This window comes from Lissotriton vulgaris, chromosome 2_1 (assembly GCF_964263255.1).
Source record: "Lissotriton vulgaris chromosome 2_1, aLisVul1.2, whole genome shotgun sequence".
NCBI classification, from domain to species: Eukaryota; Metazoa; Chordata; class Amphibia; order Caudata; family Salamandridae; genus Lissotriton; species Lissotriton vulgaris.
This window is the reverse complement of record NC_141687.1, coordinates 313,146,498-313,165,768: the sequence shown is the minus strand read 5'-3', so window position 1 is coordinate 313,165,768 and position 19,271 is coordinate 313,146,498. Positions and strand designations below refer to the sequence as shown.

At 44.3% G+C, this 19,271-nt stretch overlaps 1 protein-coding gene across 2 annotated transcripts in view; it reads left to right on the top strand.

The window, feature by feature from the left end:
- Window positions 1–19,271, top strand: part of ALDH3A2 (aldehyde dehydrogenase 3 family member A2) — a 391,270-nt gene that overhangs the window by 263,209 nt on the left and 108,790 nt on the right. For both annotated transcript variants that reach the window (XM_086955006.1, XM_086955005.1), the window contains exon 8: window positions 11,481–11,580. In XM_086955006.1, the coding sequence (XP_086811132.1) occupies window positions 11,481–11,580 (100 nt within the window). The remainder of the gene's footprint in view (window positions 1–11,480; window positions 11,581–19,271) is intronic.

Genomic DNA, 19,271 nt, shown 5'->3' with positions numbered 1-19,271 from the left:
CCATCAGTCTACTCCCTGCTGCCAACATAGTGAAAAATTGCAGCATCTCATTGTTTTCAGCACGGATCTAGAGAATATTTGATGGCAGAGCACTTAAGATTACTTCTTAAGCACAACCATGTGGGAGGTCTGTACCGAAGTGACTCAAGTAGTTTGCATATTGAGTCTGTACAACAAGATATTATCCATCTAAGTCAGGGAATCCAACCCCTGGCCCCTTAGTGTGCAGGGAAACACTTGTATCTAATTAATTCTCAGGTAGCACCCCTCACATATCAAACATATCATTGTAGACTTTTAAAGAACTACTTCTAGACCAGTATAGGAACAGTCTGAAAACTATATAGCAGGTTGGGCAACTCCACTAGAGATACTAGCAACCAAATTCAATTATACAGTTTTATCTCCAGCTCAGTTGGCGCTACAGTGTAGTTACTTTTCTACAAAGCTTCTGAGTCAACCACAGTCCTCATGCCCAAATATGTCCTAGCGGAGGGAGACCACTGAAACAGAGACCCATCCACCACTCGTTGAGAAGCAGGAATAAGAGCTGTGAGGCCTGACATGTACCAATTAATATGTAACCCAACATAGACACCAAAGGCTTTGATGCCAGACATTTGGTGCACTAGATGGACCTGAAAGTTCTTACTGTGAAGAAGAATATCAACAGCTTATAAATCAATAATGTGTTAATATGAAAATATGTTAATATCTCTATTAGCATGTGCGTCACAGATATAAAAGGTCAGTAGTTATATTGCCAAGGCAAAATATAGGGGTGACAACATGCATCCATGCCATGTTCCCCTACTCGGAGAGATGACAACCAAGAGTACTATATTGACTTGTAGTTTAGCTGGTGGGGAGATGTATAGTAGACCAACCCAATAAATCAAAGTAGCTTCCAACTTCAATACTGCACAGAAGCTTGAACAGTTAAGGCTGCTTGCTAAAATTTATACCCCAGTAACCAATTCTACAGTAATAGAAGCAGCCGAATTCCTCAGAGATATCCACATCGCCACACACTCTGAAGAAGAGAAACTACAGCTTGAGAGTGATCTCACAGTCGAAGAAATAACATCAGCTATAGGTAGTATGCAGTCAGGAAAGGCCGTTTGACCCAACAGCATCCCAATCGAAATGTATAAAATGGTAGCAACAAAATTAGCACCACAACTGATAGAAATGTACCAGGCCAGCTTGGAGACCTGGGAGCTCCCAAAGGGCCAACGTCTGGCGACAATATTCACAATATGCAAACCAGGCAAACCAGAGGAGGAGTGTGCTTTATACTGACCCATTTCACTGCTTAATGCAGAAGCTAAAATACCGGCGGACTGGGAGGACCAGATATCATTATGGACGACATTCTCCTACACATCGCGTCACCAATGCGCTCCCTAGCCAGAATAATGAAAATGTTCACAAACTTGCGGAAGTATTCCGGGTACATGATAAATTGGAATAAATCAATTTTGTATGTCCTTGTCGGCTCGCTCCCAAACCTTCCCAGGAAGTGTGAGTCGAGGGTGGTGGTAGACGGCTTCCGCGATTTGGGTATCTTCATCACAACAAACCTTGAGGAATTCATGAATAGGAACCTCCAAGGACCCTTGCGACGCTTACGGAGAGATGTTGAACATTGGCTGTACCTTTCATTAACATTACTAGGGCACGCTGCACTCTTTAAGATGATGGCATTACCTAGATTCTTATACGCCCTTCAGAAAACACCATTCCGTGTACCACAGACATATGTCAAGGCAATAGAGGCTGAGGTACGTAGCCTGCTATAGGATGGGAAACCACCCCTCATAGCCTCCAGTAAGTAAAGTCAGAGGATGATACGATGGTGTTACAGCTCTCCCACACATACAAGCGTATTACTTGGTTTCGCAGTTCATAGTCCTTAACCATTAGGCGCACTCCCCCAGGCCGACCCCGCATTTCCAAAGGAACGGCACGTCCTGGGTGAAGGGGGTGCCCTACAAGCACTATACACCAAAGCAAACAATACAAGCCTCTCCTGACCTACAGCACAAACGGTCCACCTATGGCACACAGTACACAAGAAGCTGGGCTGGCATAACGGAATGACACAGATCACCCCACTCTGAGAGACTAAGAAACTGGGCATATCGATTAGCTGTGAATGATTCCAAAAATGGGATCTTGTAGGAATCTCAAAGGTGGGTGATCTCTGGGACAAGGGGAAAGCTATCCCATTCGAAAAGCTGCAACAACTATACAACATGGTCACAACGGAAACGTTCCGCTACTTACAGATCAGGTATGCACTCATGGCTGTTATCCCGGCAGACACAACCCTACCAGAAGCATCATCACTGGAGGACAGGCTACTTATGGAAAGAATGGATCATAAGGCAATCTCCTTAACATATCAAAATTAATGAATAATTTGCAAGATCCAACGCAATGCCTCCGATAGAAATAGCAAAAAGACATTGGGGAAATAGATGACACTGACTGGCACGAAGCATTGGAGTCCCCACCGGAGGTGGCAATACCCACTAGACTGTGCATGGTGCAACTCAAGGTGCTCCATAGAACATACCTACCCAGGGAAACACTAGTTAAAATGGAGAAAGTTGACTCCCAACTCTTGTCTGCGACGGTGTGTAGGAGCATGCACATTCTACCACATTTTATGGGACTGTCCTGAAATCAGGAATTATTGAGAAACAATCATGTATACTATTACGCAGGTTTGTGGCGTCCCTGTACCACCTGAAACCAAAATATGCCTTCTACATATATGGGAGGCCACAGACCTTAATCGCAAAAACCAAGACTGAAAGACACTGGGCATGATTATTGCGTAGCACAATATCGCTAAACATTTGGGAGTGCAGCCTACACCAACACATGCCAAATGGTACAAAGATATGAATTGGGCCATGGTAGCCTAAAAAGCCAGCATATAGAAATGGGGGATGCCCCAAGAAGTGGGAGCAGGTGTGGGGAGGAGGGAATACGTACAGGGGGGTAATAGGTATCCCGCCCCCCGGGGCTTGTCGCTGGAGGAGAGCTGAAGAACACACCAGGACAAATTAGGAATTGAGCCTCAAAAACGGCCCTTGAACAAGAAGAAGGAATGGGCATAGTTTACCAAAGACATTTTGATGCAATGTGTCAAACATTGTTTGAACTGTACTAATAACTTATGATGCGATCAATAAAAAAGGTTCGAGGCATGTGGGCTGCTGAATTCATATCTGTGCATAGATCGCCGCCTAATGTTGGGTCATGATGATTGCACATTATTGTCCTGGAAGAGTCTTCGAAGTATCACGAGATAGGTGGCTCCTCCCTCGGACTACAGTGCGCATGGGCATCCTCTCCATCCCCAGATTGTTTTTCTCCGCCATTGGGTTCGGATGTACTTTCCTACTCTCCAAGTTCGGAATCAAGAAAACTTCTCAAAAGGCCAAAAGGCCTTCGGATACTGTCGGTATTGTTAAGCGCTCGGTGCCGATACACTTTTTACAACTCGGTTGCACTCCAGTCGTCGAATCGGGCCATGAGGCCTTCTCGACACCACGTGGACCGACCGTTGATGGAACAAAGTCCGTTCAAGTACTGCCCTCAGTGCAACTCTAAGTTCCCCCACACAAACAAGCATCCAGTGTGCAACAAATCTCCAGATCACAACGAAGATAGTTGCCTGGCCTGTGCCCAGTTCTGATCAAAAAATACTATTCGGAATCGACGGGCGGCGAGGCAAGAAATGCAACGATCGGCGCCGGAGCCCGATAACATCTTCGGGGACGAAGAAGATCTAGCGAGCGCCGAAGACTCAGACCGAGACGACGGACAATACTCGGAGCCCTACTTCAAATATTACCCCGAAGAGGGAGAACTAATCGTCGATCTTGAAGACTATGATCAGGACATCATAGCAGTGGAAGACGACTCCGATGACGGCGAGGGGCGAACCGTGAGTACACCGCCCCATATAGACACTACACCTCTATCAGAGACTCAGGTCAAGGCATCGCCAGCAGGCCTTAGCCGAGACCAACAACCTCGTTCTACAGCCCCGCCTTGTCGCCCGGCGAAGAACATATCGAAAGAGCCCTCTGAGACACGTCACACAACATCGGTTCCATCGAAACCGAAACTTGTCGACAATACAGTGTACGGACCGAATTACGTCGAACCGAAGGTATCGAAGCCTAAAGGCGTCGACCCAAAGGCCACAGTACCCTCGAAACCAAAAACCGTAGAGCCGACATCGAAGACAAAAGCAGTCGAGTCGAGCTCAAAGTCAAAGGCCGTCGAGTCAACCTCGAAGCCAAAACATGTCGATTTGACACAAAAACAAAAACACGTCAAATCGACCCCCCAAAGGCACGTCGAATCGAGCAAATCAGCCTCAAGTATCGACAAGGGGAACAAACCAGTCGACGACAGAACAAGGCCTACGCCCAAAACTAGCGTAGAACCGAAACAGAAGGTGGACGAAAAGAAATTGGTCGAGCCGAAGCCCATTGACCCGGAAAATGGCGTCGACCCAGAAAATGGCGTCGACCCGAAACAGCAGGCTCCAAAACAACATAAAGAGACTATCAAACCGACAACACCGCTCGGTCTGAAAAAAGTTGTGAAGCCAGCAAAGGACGTTCAACCAACAAAACCTGTTGAAAAACAACCGAAAGCGATACAACCACCTAAAACGGTCGAGGTACCAAAAACCATTGACCCGAAAAAACAAAAAGCAAAGGTTGTAACACCAAAACCAACAACTGTGGAAGAGGAGCTTCTTCACCCAGATCCCTCCACAGACAACCAGTCAAGAATCTACATGAATCCAAAAACTGGTAAAGTGACTGTCTATACTAAAAAGAAAAGGCTTCTACCAACTGAAGACTTCCAGGATCCCCCTAAAGAAAAAGAGAGAATGTGCTACCTCTCCTATCCTCTTTGAACCTATCACTCCTGCTATGCCTACTACTCCTTATACCCCAACCTCACCAACACACTCTGACTACAACCCCGATGGACATCAGGACGCAGATGTAGGTTTTGGTTATCCACAAAACCCAAATACAGAGTCCGACACACAGCCATGGGGTGCAGGAGGGGAACCAGACAATGAAGGGATTCTGCCCATTACAGACCCGGCAGTATACCCTACTAACCCATCACCCATAGAGGATACAGTTGCATTTAATTCTCTGTTAGATAGAGTAGCAACCTACCGCAATGTAGAGATGCACTCTGATGCTATTGAGGAAGACTTCCTCTTTGATACACTCACAACATCTGAAAGACACGTTAAAACACTCCCAATGCTAAAAGGGGTGTTAAAACACGCAGGTGACATTTTTAAGGACACTGCTAGAGCCCGGGTCAAAAACCCTAGAATTGAGAAAAAATACAGAGCTGCACCTATAGATCCTACATACATCAAGGGACAGCTACCCCTAGATTCCTTAGTGGTGTCAAACGCACGTAAGCGTGCAAACTCACAAACCACTGGTGAGGCTGCACCTCCAGACAAGGAATCTAAGATATTTGAGGCATCAGGCAAAAGAGTGGCGGCTCAGGCAGCAAACTCCTGGAGAATAGCCAATACAAAGGCCTTGCTGGCCAGATATGATAGGCCGCACTACGACAGTTTGGAAGAAATTCTCCAACACTTGCCTGATCCCTACAAACAGCAGGCAGATGAACTCATACATGAGGGAAAGCTCATCACCAATGCATCCATTAAGTGTGCACTAGATGCGGCAGACACGGCTGCCAGAGCCATTAATACCAGCGTGCTAATAAGGCGACACGCATGGCTTCGTATATCAGGCTTTAAGAATGAAGTCCAATCTACAATTCTTAATCCGCCAATTAACCCAGACTTTTTATTTGGTCCAGCTGTTGATTCAATTCTGGACAAAATGAAAAAGGATGCAGAAACTGCAAAATCTATGGGAGCACTTCAGTCCCAACAACACCGGGGCTCCTTTCGTCGCTCCAATTATAGAGGAGGAGCGCGAGGAACATCACAGCAATCCTCTAACTACAAACCTAACACACAATCCACATATAACAAGAACACCAGCAGGGGCGGTTATAGAGGAAACAATACCAATGGCAGAGGTCGTGGAGGCAATGCAAATAGATCCTCCACTAACACAAGGCAGTGACTTCTTGACACTCGCCCCGGACCACATAACACCAGTAGTGGGAAGAATACAACAATTTCAACAAGTCTGGTTAAATATCACCACAGACAAGTGGGTCAGGCAAATTATCCAACATGGCTATTGCCTAGAGCTCACCTCAACTCCACCCAACATACCACCCGTGCACAGTCCTTTATCACAAGAACATATAACGTTACTTCAGCAAGAGGTCATCAGTATGCTGCAAAAGGGGGCCATATAACCAGTCCCACTGCAACATCAGGGAACAGGAGTATACTCCCTATACTTCCTAATTCCAAAGTAGGATGGGTCTCTCAGACCAATATTGGACCTCAGGCCCCTCAACCTCTACATTCTGTCAGAGCATTTTCACATGCTCACTCTCCAGCAAGTCTTACCATTGCTTCGCCAGGGAGACTTCCTAGCAACTTTAGACCTCAAAGATGCATACTTTCATATACCAATACACCCTGCTCACAGGAAGTATTTGAGGTTCACCATTCAAGGGCAACACTACCAATTCAAGGTCCTGCCATTTGGGGTGACAACAGCTCCTAGAGTGTTCACCAAATGTCTAGCTACAGCAGCAGCACATCTCAGAAGGCAACACATACACGTGTACCCTTATCTGGACGACTGGCTAATACACGCGCCAACAGCCTAGCAATGTGCCGACAACATGTCAAAGACCATACACCTACTGCACAGTTTAGGATTCTCACTAAACTACCCAAAGTCACACCTACAACCCTCCCACGTCCAACAGTACCTGGGAGCGACAATAGATACACTGTCAGCAAAAGCATATCCCAACACAGCACAGGTCCAGGGAATGCAGATACAAATGTTCAGACCCCAACACTAACTACCAGCTTGAGTGTTTATGCAGCTAATAGGCATGATGGCCTCGTGCATATTCATAGTCCCTCACGCCAGACTACATATGCGTCTGCTCCAAGAATACCTAGCAAGGCAGTGGAACCAGGCTCACGGGCAATTAAAAGACCTTGTGTTGGTGACCAGGCGTGCATACAACTCTCTGCATTGGTGGAATCCATAAAACCTTTGCAAAGGTCGACTGTTCCAAGAGCCTGTCCCACAAATACTGTTAACAGCGGACGCATCCCTACTAGGATGGGGAGCCCATGTCCTACACTACACGGTGCAGAGACTCTGGACTATACAGCAAAATAAAATGCATATCAATCTCCTAGAATGGATGGCCATCTTTCTAGCCCTAAAAGCTTTCGTGAAACATTTACGCAACAAAGCTGTGTTGATCCGGACGGACAACATGACAGCTATGTATTGCATTCAGAAACAGGGAGGAACACACTCGCCACAGCTGTCGCACCGAGCTCAAGCAATGTGGAAATGGGCCATTCAGAGGAACATCTTTCTCATGTCAGAATACCTCCCAGGCAAGGACAACCAAGTGGCCGACCTCCTAAGCAGGCACAGCTAACAGATGCACAAATGGGAAATTCACCCCAAAGTACTCCAACCATTCTTCCGGAAGTGGGGACATCCGGAAATAGATCTGTTTGCCACAAGCGAAAACGCAAAATGCCAGTACTTTGCCGCCAGGTTCCCACATCTGCAGTCGCAAGGCAATGCGATATGGATGAACTAGTCAGGCAAATTTGCGTACGCTTTTCCCCCAGCTCCACTAATAACGCTGGTGGCATGCAAAATGCGCAACATTCGCTGACGCTCATCCTAGTTGCACCCACGTGGGCGAGGCAACCATGGTACACGACGTTCCTAGAACTGTCAGTGGTGCCTCATCAAAGACTGCGACTAACACCCAGTCTTCTAACGCAGAACCATGGCGAAATCCAACACCCAGATCCCCAACAGCGGAACCTAGCGATCTGGCTCCTGAAATCCTAAAATTTGGGAACCTCAACTTGCCTCCAGACTGCATGAATATTATCAAAGAGGCAAGGAAACCCACTACCAGAGCATGCTATGCAGCAAAGTGGAAACGTTTTTTCATTTACTGTAATAACAATGACATTAACCCGCTTGATGCTTCCACTCAAAACATCATTTGCTACCTATTGCACCTCCAACGATGCAATTTAGCTCTTTCTTCCATCAGAATACACCTAGCTGCGTTAGCAGCATATTTGCAAAACAGGCAACACCTTTCACTATTCAGGGAGCCAGCAAATAAAGCGTTTATGGAAGGACTTAAACGCGCAAGTCCCTCAAGACGCCCACCCTCACCCGTCTGGAATCTAAACGTTGTTTTAACCAGACTAACGGCACCACCCTTTGAGCCACTGCACTCATGCGAACTACAATTTCTTACTTGGAAAGTGGCTTTTCTTATTGCCATTACTTCGCTTCGAAGAGTTAGTGAGCTGCAAGCCCTAATTATTCAAGAGCCATTCATTCAGGTACATGCAAATAGAGTAGTTCTTAGAACAAACCCTAAGTTCATGCCAAAGGTGGTATCCCATTTCCATATAAATCAAACTATAGAACTGCCAGTGTTCTTTCAGAACCCACAAACAGTAGATGAGAGGGCCTTGCATACCCTTGATGTCAAAAGAGCTCTGCTATATTACATAGACAGAACCAAAACATTTCGAAAGACAAAACAATTGTTTGTTGCCTATCTCAAAATCCAGTATAGCCAGATGGATAGTTAAGTGCATACAAATATGTTATATAAAGGCAAAACGTACCTTAACAGTCCCCCCTAGAGCGCATTCCACACGCAAGTCAGGGGCATCCATGGCTTTCCTAGGAAATATTCCTTCACACGAAATTTGCAGAGCAGCCACATGGTCAACCACACATACATTTACAAAACACTATTGTGTAGATGTACATTCAAAACAGCAAGCTGCTGTAGGACAGGCTGTTCTCAAAACTCTTTTCCAGACTGCTGCAGCTGACACAGGTAGCCACTGCTAAGGGAGATACTGATATACATTCTATGCACAGATATGAATTCAGCAGCCCAAATGCCTCGTACGGAATATGCTACTTACCAGTATGCATCCGTTCTTGGCATGTAGGGCTGCTGACATTCATATCGCCCACCCGCCTCCCCGGTGCCTGTCGCAACTGCAGCCTTCATTGTTTGCATGGACATCTCTTACTGTACTATACTCCATCTCTGCCACAATGGCGAAAAACAATCTGGGAATGGAGAGGATGCCCATGCGCACTGTAGTCCGAGGGAGGAGCCACCTATCTCGTGATACTTCGAAGACTTTTCCAGGACAACAATTTGCAATCATCCGGACCCAACACTAGGCGGCGATCTATGCACAGATATGAATGTCAGCAGCCCTACATGCCAAGAACAGATGCATACTGGTAAGTAGCATATTCCTTTTTTTAAATGACTGCTTTTATACTCCCACTGACCAGTAATCCTATTGTAAGAAGTGTATCCAGCATCTCCTGGTAGGGAAAAATAGCTAAAGACATATGGTGTCTAGATATGGAGGTGAGTAGATGCAAAATCAGAGTGGCTGGAGCATGATTTGAATATCTGCCTACAATATAAGTAGGCAAGACTTCTGAGAGGAAGAGAAACAAGGGCCATTTACTCTGTCAGCATTCCTGTTAGAGCTGTGGTGTCATTGTCTTCCCAATTCTCCTTTTACTCAGCCCATGAATAAGGAACTGATCACACATGAGATGTTCGTAGTTGGAATATTGCATCTCAAGAAGGCATTTGTCATTGAGGTCTCCGACTTATTGATGGAGGGCGGCTTCAACCACTGCCACCTCCAGATGAGAGGTTGAGTCATTAGGAAAGGAGTTTATCAGAGATATTTCAAGTCCATCTGTGGATTTTTTAAGTTTTTAATTTTCTTCGACATTCATCCAAACATCATTGTTTATTGAAGGCCTAGCAGCTTTTCTGATGCCTACGTTGATGCAAGTTATTCACTCTGTCCTTACCTCTACTTTTAGTTCCTGAATTAAAACCCCTTTTATGCAACTCTCAGATCTCTTATTTACACCGTGGCTGCTGCACCAGCCGGGCTCCTCTGCGAACAGTGTAAAATAATAACAATGACCCAGTGTGACGGGATTGTTACTAGAAGCAATTCTGGACAAGGCAGGAAAGCCATTTCCTTTGGAGAAGAGATTCTCCGCCATGTTTCAGAGATGCCACACGATCGTTGGAAATGTACTCTAACAGAGCGAACCGAGTAGTTCATGATGGGGATCATGGCTTTCAGTATTTTGTTTCATATCAGACTGAGTGAGACCCCTGCATGTATACTTTGTCAAGCAGTGACACTAAACAAAGACAGACTATAGTCCCTTCGGAGGAGAAGTACTGTTAGTTCCCTTTCAAGGAGAGGATTCATATGTAACTGATTACAAATTGCACAGCAACTTTGTGACTAACCCTTAGTTTTGCAATGTGACTTGTGTACTAATAGGTGGAATTGCAAAATCTCCAGTTTGCAGGGGGGTCATCGAACGACCTGTCTAGGTAGATCTGTTTTCCACCACCGCTAAAGAAACAGCAGACCACAATCTTTGTGTTTGCATTCTCAAACTGCATTATTTTTTTAAAGTGCAAATGTTCTTTAAAGGTGCCTGGGCTGCCTTTTGCTTCTCTCTTTCTGTTTATCCGTTTTATAAAAAATATACATAGAATATGTAAAGAAAAGTTCTAGTTTGGGAAAACCTCAAGAGGAGAAGCCAGCTTCTCAAGGTTGCCCACCACACTCTCAAAACAAATGTGTCTCAAGGGCAGACCGTTTCCTTTACGTATGTTACCGCCACCTTTGACGAGTCGGTCACTGATCAGTGATTTTGAACCTCTGTTGTAGATGCAAGCCATTGATTCGTGCCATACCGAATCGGAGTTGAGAGGAATGTACCTTCCTAATTTCAATTTAATAAGTTGCTAAACCCATTTTGTTAGATGGAAATACATACCAAAACCATTTTGTGGTTGCAGACATTGTGATTAATGTTAATTTCAAGATTTGCAATTGCAAAATGGCTTGGTAGACCTGGCCCGAAGGCTTGTTTTCCCTTTTGATGTATTATGGAAAAAATCAAGATTCGGATTGAGTGATCTGTAGATCTGCAGGCCATTTCTTTTTTTGCAAAATACCCACATTTCTCTTTTCACAGCAATATGTGCACATGCAAGCACTAATTGTATTTAATATCAGTGTAACTCTTCTGTCATCTCCATACCAGCGGCGTCATTCTAGACCTGTGCACTCAATGTGAAAATATGAAGAAACAATCTTACAAAGGACTTCAGCCCGTAATATTCCTACTGAATTTATAATATTATTTGTTATATTCCAGGTGATTAAAAAGGTGATCTCTGAGACCTCCAGTGGTGGCGTCACTGCGAACGATGTGATTATGCACTACACCGTTCCAGCTTTGCCGTTTGGAGGAGTTGGTGAGTTATGGTATTACAGTAATCTAAGCGCTCCTTTATACTGTTAAACAAGAAAAAGTTCTGTGAATTTACGCGCTCTGTTAAAGAAATCCCTGGCATTGGGTCAAGGTCCTTGGACTACGTTTGTATTGGTCATTTTTCTCTTTTTGTTTTGCGGTAGGTCCTAAATTTGCTATTGTCCCTTGGACATTGAGTCTTGAACATCCCCCTGCCTTTCCAGCGCATGTGACATGTATATAAACCTGAAGTTATCATCGAGCTAGACACACACTTAACTGTTATTCTTAGGTCATTGCCCACTCAGTCCTTTGTATACTATGCAAATCTTCTCTAGCAAGACACAAAGTTCCGAACAATATATGGAGGACTCCTCTCCAGGGAGACGCATGAATGAGTTGAAACAAATCATCTGCTCTTGAACGATATCAGGGCACGGAAGCGTTGGTGGACTAATTATAGAAACCCTCTATCGACAAGAGCACAATGCAACATTTCCAGGATGCGCAACATACAGTTGCTCTCTAGTTGTTGGTCAGACTTCTCTTCTCCAGTGGCTGGCTTTTCCCATCTGATCTGGATGCTGAGTTTCAGGTCTCCTATTGAAGTTTGGCCTAGGCTCACTTGTCAGCATGGCTGTCCGCTTCCACTCTCTTCTCTGCAGATGGGTGTTTTTTTACAGTACCTCCTTGCTCTAATCCCTAGTTTCACAATAGTTCCTGGAGAATGGCCCACTTCCTCTTTTGGCCAAAGATCAGAGTGTGTTCTTAAAATGAAAACAAGGTGGAATCAACACTTCAAAGGCAATAGGCTTTCTCACTGGTTTGGGGAACAGTTTGGGCAGAATCCACCGTTCACTCAGGAGGGCTGCAACTTTTCAGTTCTGAGCTCTCCTGCAGATTATTTGATGCACATATCCTGCCAAATCTTTCCAGTTGTGATGCTAATAAAATAGTTAAGGGGAGGTCATGCTCTCCTCCTGGCTTGCTCTTATGTTCTCGATCGAACATCGAAAGGGTTTGGCTAAAGCGCAGTAAGGCTGCGCCACTTTTAAGTGTAAACAAAACAAGATGCCAATACTGCCGAATGAGTATGCCTATTTTCTATATTCAACGATATTAAACTGTTGATATATACCAAGGACAAACAAATGTCAGATTAAATCAGTTTTTAATTTTGAATTTTTCTAAAGGTGTATTTTTGGTTGTATTATAATAAAATTGTGAATATTTAATTACAAACAGGGAGAGGAGCTTGAAAGAATTATTTTCTACACAGAGTAAAAGAACACACAAAGGATGTGGGTGTAACAAGTGAATGATATCAAAACATCAAAGCTCAAAACATACATACTCATCACTCATTTACTCCACGACATTCAACCAACAATCATACTGGAAACCTTGCACACTGTGTCAGACTCGCAAGTGGAATGAAAACTTAGAAAAGGAAAAAAGAAAAGAAAGGAAGGACAAGAGCCTTTTTTAATACCCTCACCTAGAGTCAGGGAGTCTATTATTAATTTTGGGGGTGGGGTATTAATGCAGTACTTTTAACGAAATTTTGACAATATGTTTCAATCAAAAATACAGGCCATCAACAATTTTTACAGTCAACAGAAAGTTACGAGTAGTCTACTCGTGTGATTGGCCTGGACAACAAGAAGGGGTCGACGCCTTTCGATGCCCCTCAATGCCGGGGAATCTCCTCAGGACCTTGAAGGATTGAATCCTGCAGAAGAAATGATAACAATCCTTACTATCACAAACCTCCTTAAGACAACCTTCAACTTCAGAATGAACCCGCACTAGTTTTTAAAGTTACCTTAACCTCTTCGAGGTGAGAACGGGGGGTATTTAAATCCAACGTTCCGTATGTTCTAGATGGCAGGGTCTTACTCAATGCAGCACCAGCAGGCTGTTGAAACCAAGGAAGTTCTATTGTAATTTCAGTTTCCGCAAGACGCACTTAATGTACAGCATACAATCAAAGGTGCACTTGTTTGTCTGTGTTTTACCTTAACGCCTGGCCTGGGTCACGTGATCTTGACTAAGGGCACTCGTTTTATGGCAGATGTAACATCGTTCCCGGAATCTGCGTGTACACAAAAAGCGTGCAGCCTCATGAAATTTCCTTTGTTTTCCTCAACATCATCTCTAATTCGCCGTTAAGACACAGTTCTACATGCGCTTGTGCTTACCTAAGTTTAACCGGGTCTCCTCTCCTCTACGCGGCGTCTTCCTGATCAGCCGTCACATATCGAGATGCGTCACTGTCAGCTCTTTTCAATGAGCGTAGTCAATGTCCGCGTGGTGCTGGGAGATGTAGTTTTTCGTTCCATGGGTTATACGGGCGGATGTTATCGGTGCAAAAAAGAACATGTATTCTACTTATAGAGGTGGTCGAGGGCAATCGATGTCGATGCTGGCACGATAAAGGTAGTGTCTCGTGGGTTAAAGGCTAGAGGGTAGGATCTATGATTGAATGAAACAGACGCCTGTCTGTACAATTCAGTGTGGCAAATAAGAACCATTCCGCTCTTGAAAACTTTATAGATGGTATAATTCAGACATTTCGTTCAGTCCAGTGACTGACGAGTTAAATTTTAAAATCAGGGTAGCTTCTCGTGATGATAATTTGGCCTCCAGGTCACCTCCTCTTTGGTCGGGTTCGACCTTGGAGATCACTGTCCATTTTAAGTCGGTTTCTTCGTGTTTATAGTCGATCCAATGTTGCACCAAAGGTGCGGAAAGGACAGATCTTTTTATCCGGGATCTATGTTGGTTGATCCTTTGTCTGATCTCTTGACTCGTCTTTCCAATGTATAATTTATTGCATGGACACAAGATTCCATATATCATAAATTTTGTTTTACAATTCGTGAACCTTGAATGTCGCCAGCTGATCCCATTGTGTTGAAACAAATCACCTTCGATCGTTGACACGCATGATATACATGTCCCGCATTTGTGATGTCCTATGATCGGTGGAAGATTCATGTACTCTCTCAATGTTTGGGGTGTTTGTTTAGGCATAGCTGCTCTAACAATGTGGTTTGCCACGCACTTGTCTTTTCTGAAGGCAAAGAGTGGCATTTCTGCTAGATGGTCGTCCAAGTCTTTCACTAAATGCCAGTTCTTCTGGATTTCTCTTTTTAGCCAGTTGGAGGTTGGACAGAATGTAGATACATAGACTATTCTACTCTGTTCATTCTTCATTTTTTTCGTCAAAAGGGTCTCCCGCGGTGTCCACCACGCTCTTTTCAGAGCGCGTTTCAATAATTTAGCTGGATATCCTCTCGCTAATAGTCTTTCTCTTAGAGCATTCGCATGTAGCATATATTCATCCTTGAATGTACAATTTCTGCGAATCCGCAGAAATTGTCCCAGTGGAAGATTTTCTTTTAGACTTCTCGGGTGGTAGCTTGAGAAGTGCAACGCCTTATTTCTGTCAGTTTCTTTTCGAAATAAGGTGGTACTAGGGCTCCCTCTGTGCAGTATATTTCCACATCTAAGAAAGACAGTCGATGTTGTGAATACTGTAAACTGAATTTGATGTTTTCAGTCCTATTATTGGGCCATTGGTGGAACTCTATCAACTGTACCTCTGTTCCTGACCAGATGAAGAAGACGTCATCTATGTATCGGAGCCATCCTCCGATCCATGGAGAAAAAGGATTGTTTTCATAGATGAATTTCTCTTCGAATTTACTCATAAAAAGGACTGCCAGCTCCGGGGCGAAGGGGTAGCCCATCGCCACTCCGCGTATCTGAAAGTAGAAATCCTCCTGGAATTTAAAGTAGTTCTTTTTCAGGGCAAGTTTTGCTAGTTCAAGGATAAACTCTGTCGGAACCCTCATTGGTCTTGTTCTCATATTTAAAAAGAATCTAAGTACCTCTAAACCGTGTCGAAGATCTGGGGATTAAGCATAAGGCTAAGGCCCTACTGGCATCCTTCCTTGCCGGAAGGACTCAGGTGGTCACCATAGGGCCTTTTCAATCTACCACCCTGTCCCTGCCATGCGGAGTCCCCCAAGGCTCATCCCTGAGTCCGACACTTTTTAATATATACGTGTCGGACCTTGCCAATACCATCAGAGCACATGGGATGAGCCTTACTTCCTATGCTGACGATACCCAGTTGGTCTTGGCCATCAGAAATGACGGACAAAAAGTGGCTGACAACTTCAATCTGGGCATGCAGGCTATAGGAAGTTGGATGGCCGCCAACTGCCTCAAATTGAACTCGGATAAGTCCGAGGTGGTCATCTTTGGACACTTATCCCCAGATTGGTCTTCTCGCTGGTGGCCACAGTCCATGGGCTCACCGCCTACTCCAGTCAGCAAGGTAAGGAACCTGGGTGTTATGGTTGATGACAGGCTTACTTTTCTTCCTCATGCAAATCAGATTGCTTCCTCCGCATTTTACAAACTACGAATTATCAAAAAAATCCTCCCTTTTCTCCCTACCTCAGCTGGCAAGACCTTGATCACGTCCTTGGTCTTATCTACCTTGGACTACTGTAATGCTTTATTTTTGAATGCCCAAGAGAGAGTCCTTAACAAGCTTCAGACCATTCAAAATGCCGCTGCCCGACTGCTGGGTAACATCCCCAAATCCCAATCAGTCTCGAGCACCATCAGAGAGTTGCACTGGCTTACCATTAGGAACAGAGCTAAGTTTAAGGCTCTGTGCATTGTCTATAAGGCACTGCACAACCAGGGACCGGCCTTTCTGACTCAACAACTCATCCCCTACCGGCCCGCTAGGTCCCTACGGTCCTCTGATCTCTTCCAGCTGGAAGTACCCCGTACCAGAATGGTCTCATGGGGTGACAGAAGATTTCTTGTTTCCGCACCCAAGCTCTGGAACTCTCTGCCGCTAATCATAAAGAACAGTCCTTCTTTGTGGTCCTTTCGGAAACAACTAAAAACTTGGTTATTTGACCAATAAGTAGATCTTCCTTTAGGGATGAATTTAGCAGATATCAGCGCCGAGATGCCCAAGGGCCTTTGTAGCGCTTTATAAATGTTTAAATAAATAAATAAATAAATAAATAAACCCTCCTCCTGTGGGATCTGAGTATATAGCGATGTGATGTCCATGCTTACTAGATAGTCGTTGTTTTCTTGGAAAGGTAGGTCACACAATTTATTAATAAAGTCCGTAGTACCCCCCCATCACAAAACACTCTAACCCCCCCCGAGCTGGTTCCGCCAACCTTGATCCTCCAAGTTTAGCATGCCCTCCTAGGGAAAGTCTCCTGGCCTTTCCCCAGATCCCCGAAGCAGAATTTGAGAAACTGGCACTGGGCATTACCTCCGGGTCCCCCATTGACCCACTGCCCCCGAAAACCTGGAAAGCATGCGGGAATGAGTTATTCCACACCCTCCGGAGGATTTGTAATCAATCTCTCGGCTGTAGACTCGTCCCCAACCCCTGGAAGCAAGCGCTCATCACCCCGCTTCTGAATAAACCATCTCTGAATCCAGAATGCCTTTCCAACTTTCGCCCCATATCACTTCTGCCCTTTCCGGCGAAAGTGGTGGAACGATGGGTCAGCACCTGCCTGTCAACTCACCTCGAGCAGCATCACGTTCTGGACGACTTCCAATTCGGATTTCGTCCAGCCCATGGCACCGAAACAGCAGTGCTTACTGCCATGGAAGAACTTCGAGTGCGAGCAGACAGGGGCCAAGCTGTGGCCTTGATCCTTTTGGACCTGTCTGCCGCATTCGATACTGTCAACCACGTGATCCTGCTAGATCCAGGCCAGGATCGGGGGAAGATCTTTCAGAATAGCTGCTGCCAAGCTTTGTAACAGTCTGCCTGCCGACATTCGCCAAATTCCACAGCTCCTACCTTTCAGGAAACGAATAAAAACTAGGCTCTTCCCCTAGCCCTTCATTCCCGCCCCCCCTAATCAATTCCCATCGCTTCTAACCCAGGAGTAAGCTTTCCAGCGCCAGGATACCTGCCAGGTGACAGCCGCGCTCTACAAGTGTTTTAAATAAAAAATAAAAAATAAGTATCTTGTAAAAAGGACCTTACTTCCTTTAGGAACGGTTTTAAGAAGAAGTCAATGAATTTTGAGACAGGCTCAAAAAGAGACTCACATTCCAAGACAATAGGTCTCCCCGGCGGTTGTTTGTCATCCATATGTATCTTGGGTAATGCGTAAAACAGAGGTACGCATGGGTGTTTGTTTTTAAGATATTCTGTTTCTTTTTTACCCCAAAAACCTTGTACTGTAGCGTGGTCCACAATCAAAAAAAGTTCTCTCTGTAGGTCAAGAGTAGGATCCTTGTCTATTTTCCTGTAACATCCATGATCAGATAGTTGTTTGTTAATCTCCATTATATAGGCGTCGACTCCCCAGATGACAATTGAGCCACCCTTGTCCGCCTGTTTAATTATTATGTTTTTATTGTTTGCAAGTGATTGGAGAGCGTCCTTTTGTCCTTTTGAAAGATTTTGTTTAATGAAGCTAGATTTTTTCTTTTCTTCAGAAGAAATCGCAGACAAAATTGTTTTTTCAAAAGTTAGAACCTCTTTTGGTACTTTGCTAGTAGGAGGACAGAACTTCGATTTATTCTTTAGACCTGTGTTTTCAATATTCACAATTTGTGTTTGATCTGAAAAAAATGTTGTTAGTCTTATCTTCCGGCAGAATTCCATAAATTCCGATTTGAGTTTGATAAAGTCCATTTTTCTAATTGGTACGAATGATAATCCTTTTTCCAGAAGGCTAATTTCACATTTTGTCAATGTTTCCTTGGAAAGATTGTAAATCGGGTTTTTGCGCGTGGTTTTTGTTGGCCGTGTCCTAAAAAAGATTGTTGCTGTTGTTGTTGTGCCCCTTGTTGGAAATTTTGTTGTTGAAAATTTTGTTGAAATGCCCCTCTCCTTGTGTAACCAGATCTATAGTTTGAGTTGTCTCCTTCACTACTGCCCGAAGAGGATGTATCCGAAAACGTTAGAAAATTATTCCGGGATCTTCCTTGATTGTCCGAAAGAAATCTTCTAGACTCAGGTCGTGTATAAAAGTCTTGCTGTAAATATGGATATGCTTTTTCCAAAGAGAAGTTCTTCTTGTCTCTTTGGAAATTGCTTTCTTTTTGAGTATTTGTGTAATCTTTAAACTCGATAATATCTTTTTCCACTTTCTCTAGCAATATTTTTGAGTCTGTTATCAGTTGATTGTTTGTAATCTCAGTCTCTAGGCTTGCTATCTCTTCCAATTGAACTTTTGATAACCGTTGCGCCGTCTCTACAGTTAACACCATTAGGTCACGGCTACATTTTGTTTCTATCAGGCTGTATCCCTTTTTATAAATTGGATCTTCGGTGAACACCACTGGGATGTTCCTGATGATAAGTCCTCCAGGAATCATGCCCGCTCTAAGATGTTGCAAAAGGAAATGACCATGGAGGTCAGTACGTATTTGTTTCTTTTTGAGTCGCGTTAATTTCTCTGATTCGTTATTTACTTTGGCTGAGTTACTTAATACTGCTGATCCAAAAGAAGGAGGGTCGCTCAAGAGATTTTTGATATGTTCTTCAGAATATGCGAAAGTATCTTTTTTTCCCATCCTTATGAAAGGATTTCAAGAGAAGGTCAATGAAGTCAATGTTGCATTCCCTGTTCCAAGTTGGATAATTTTCGTCAAACGTTAATTTTTATTGTGTGCTTC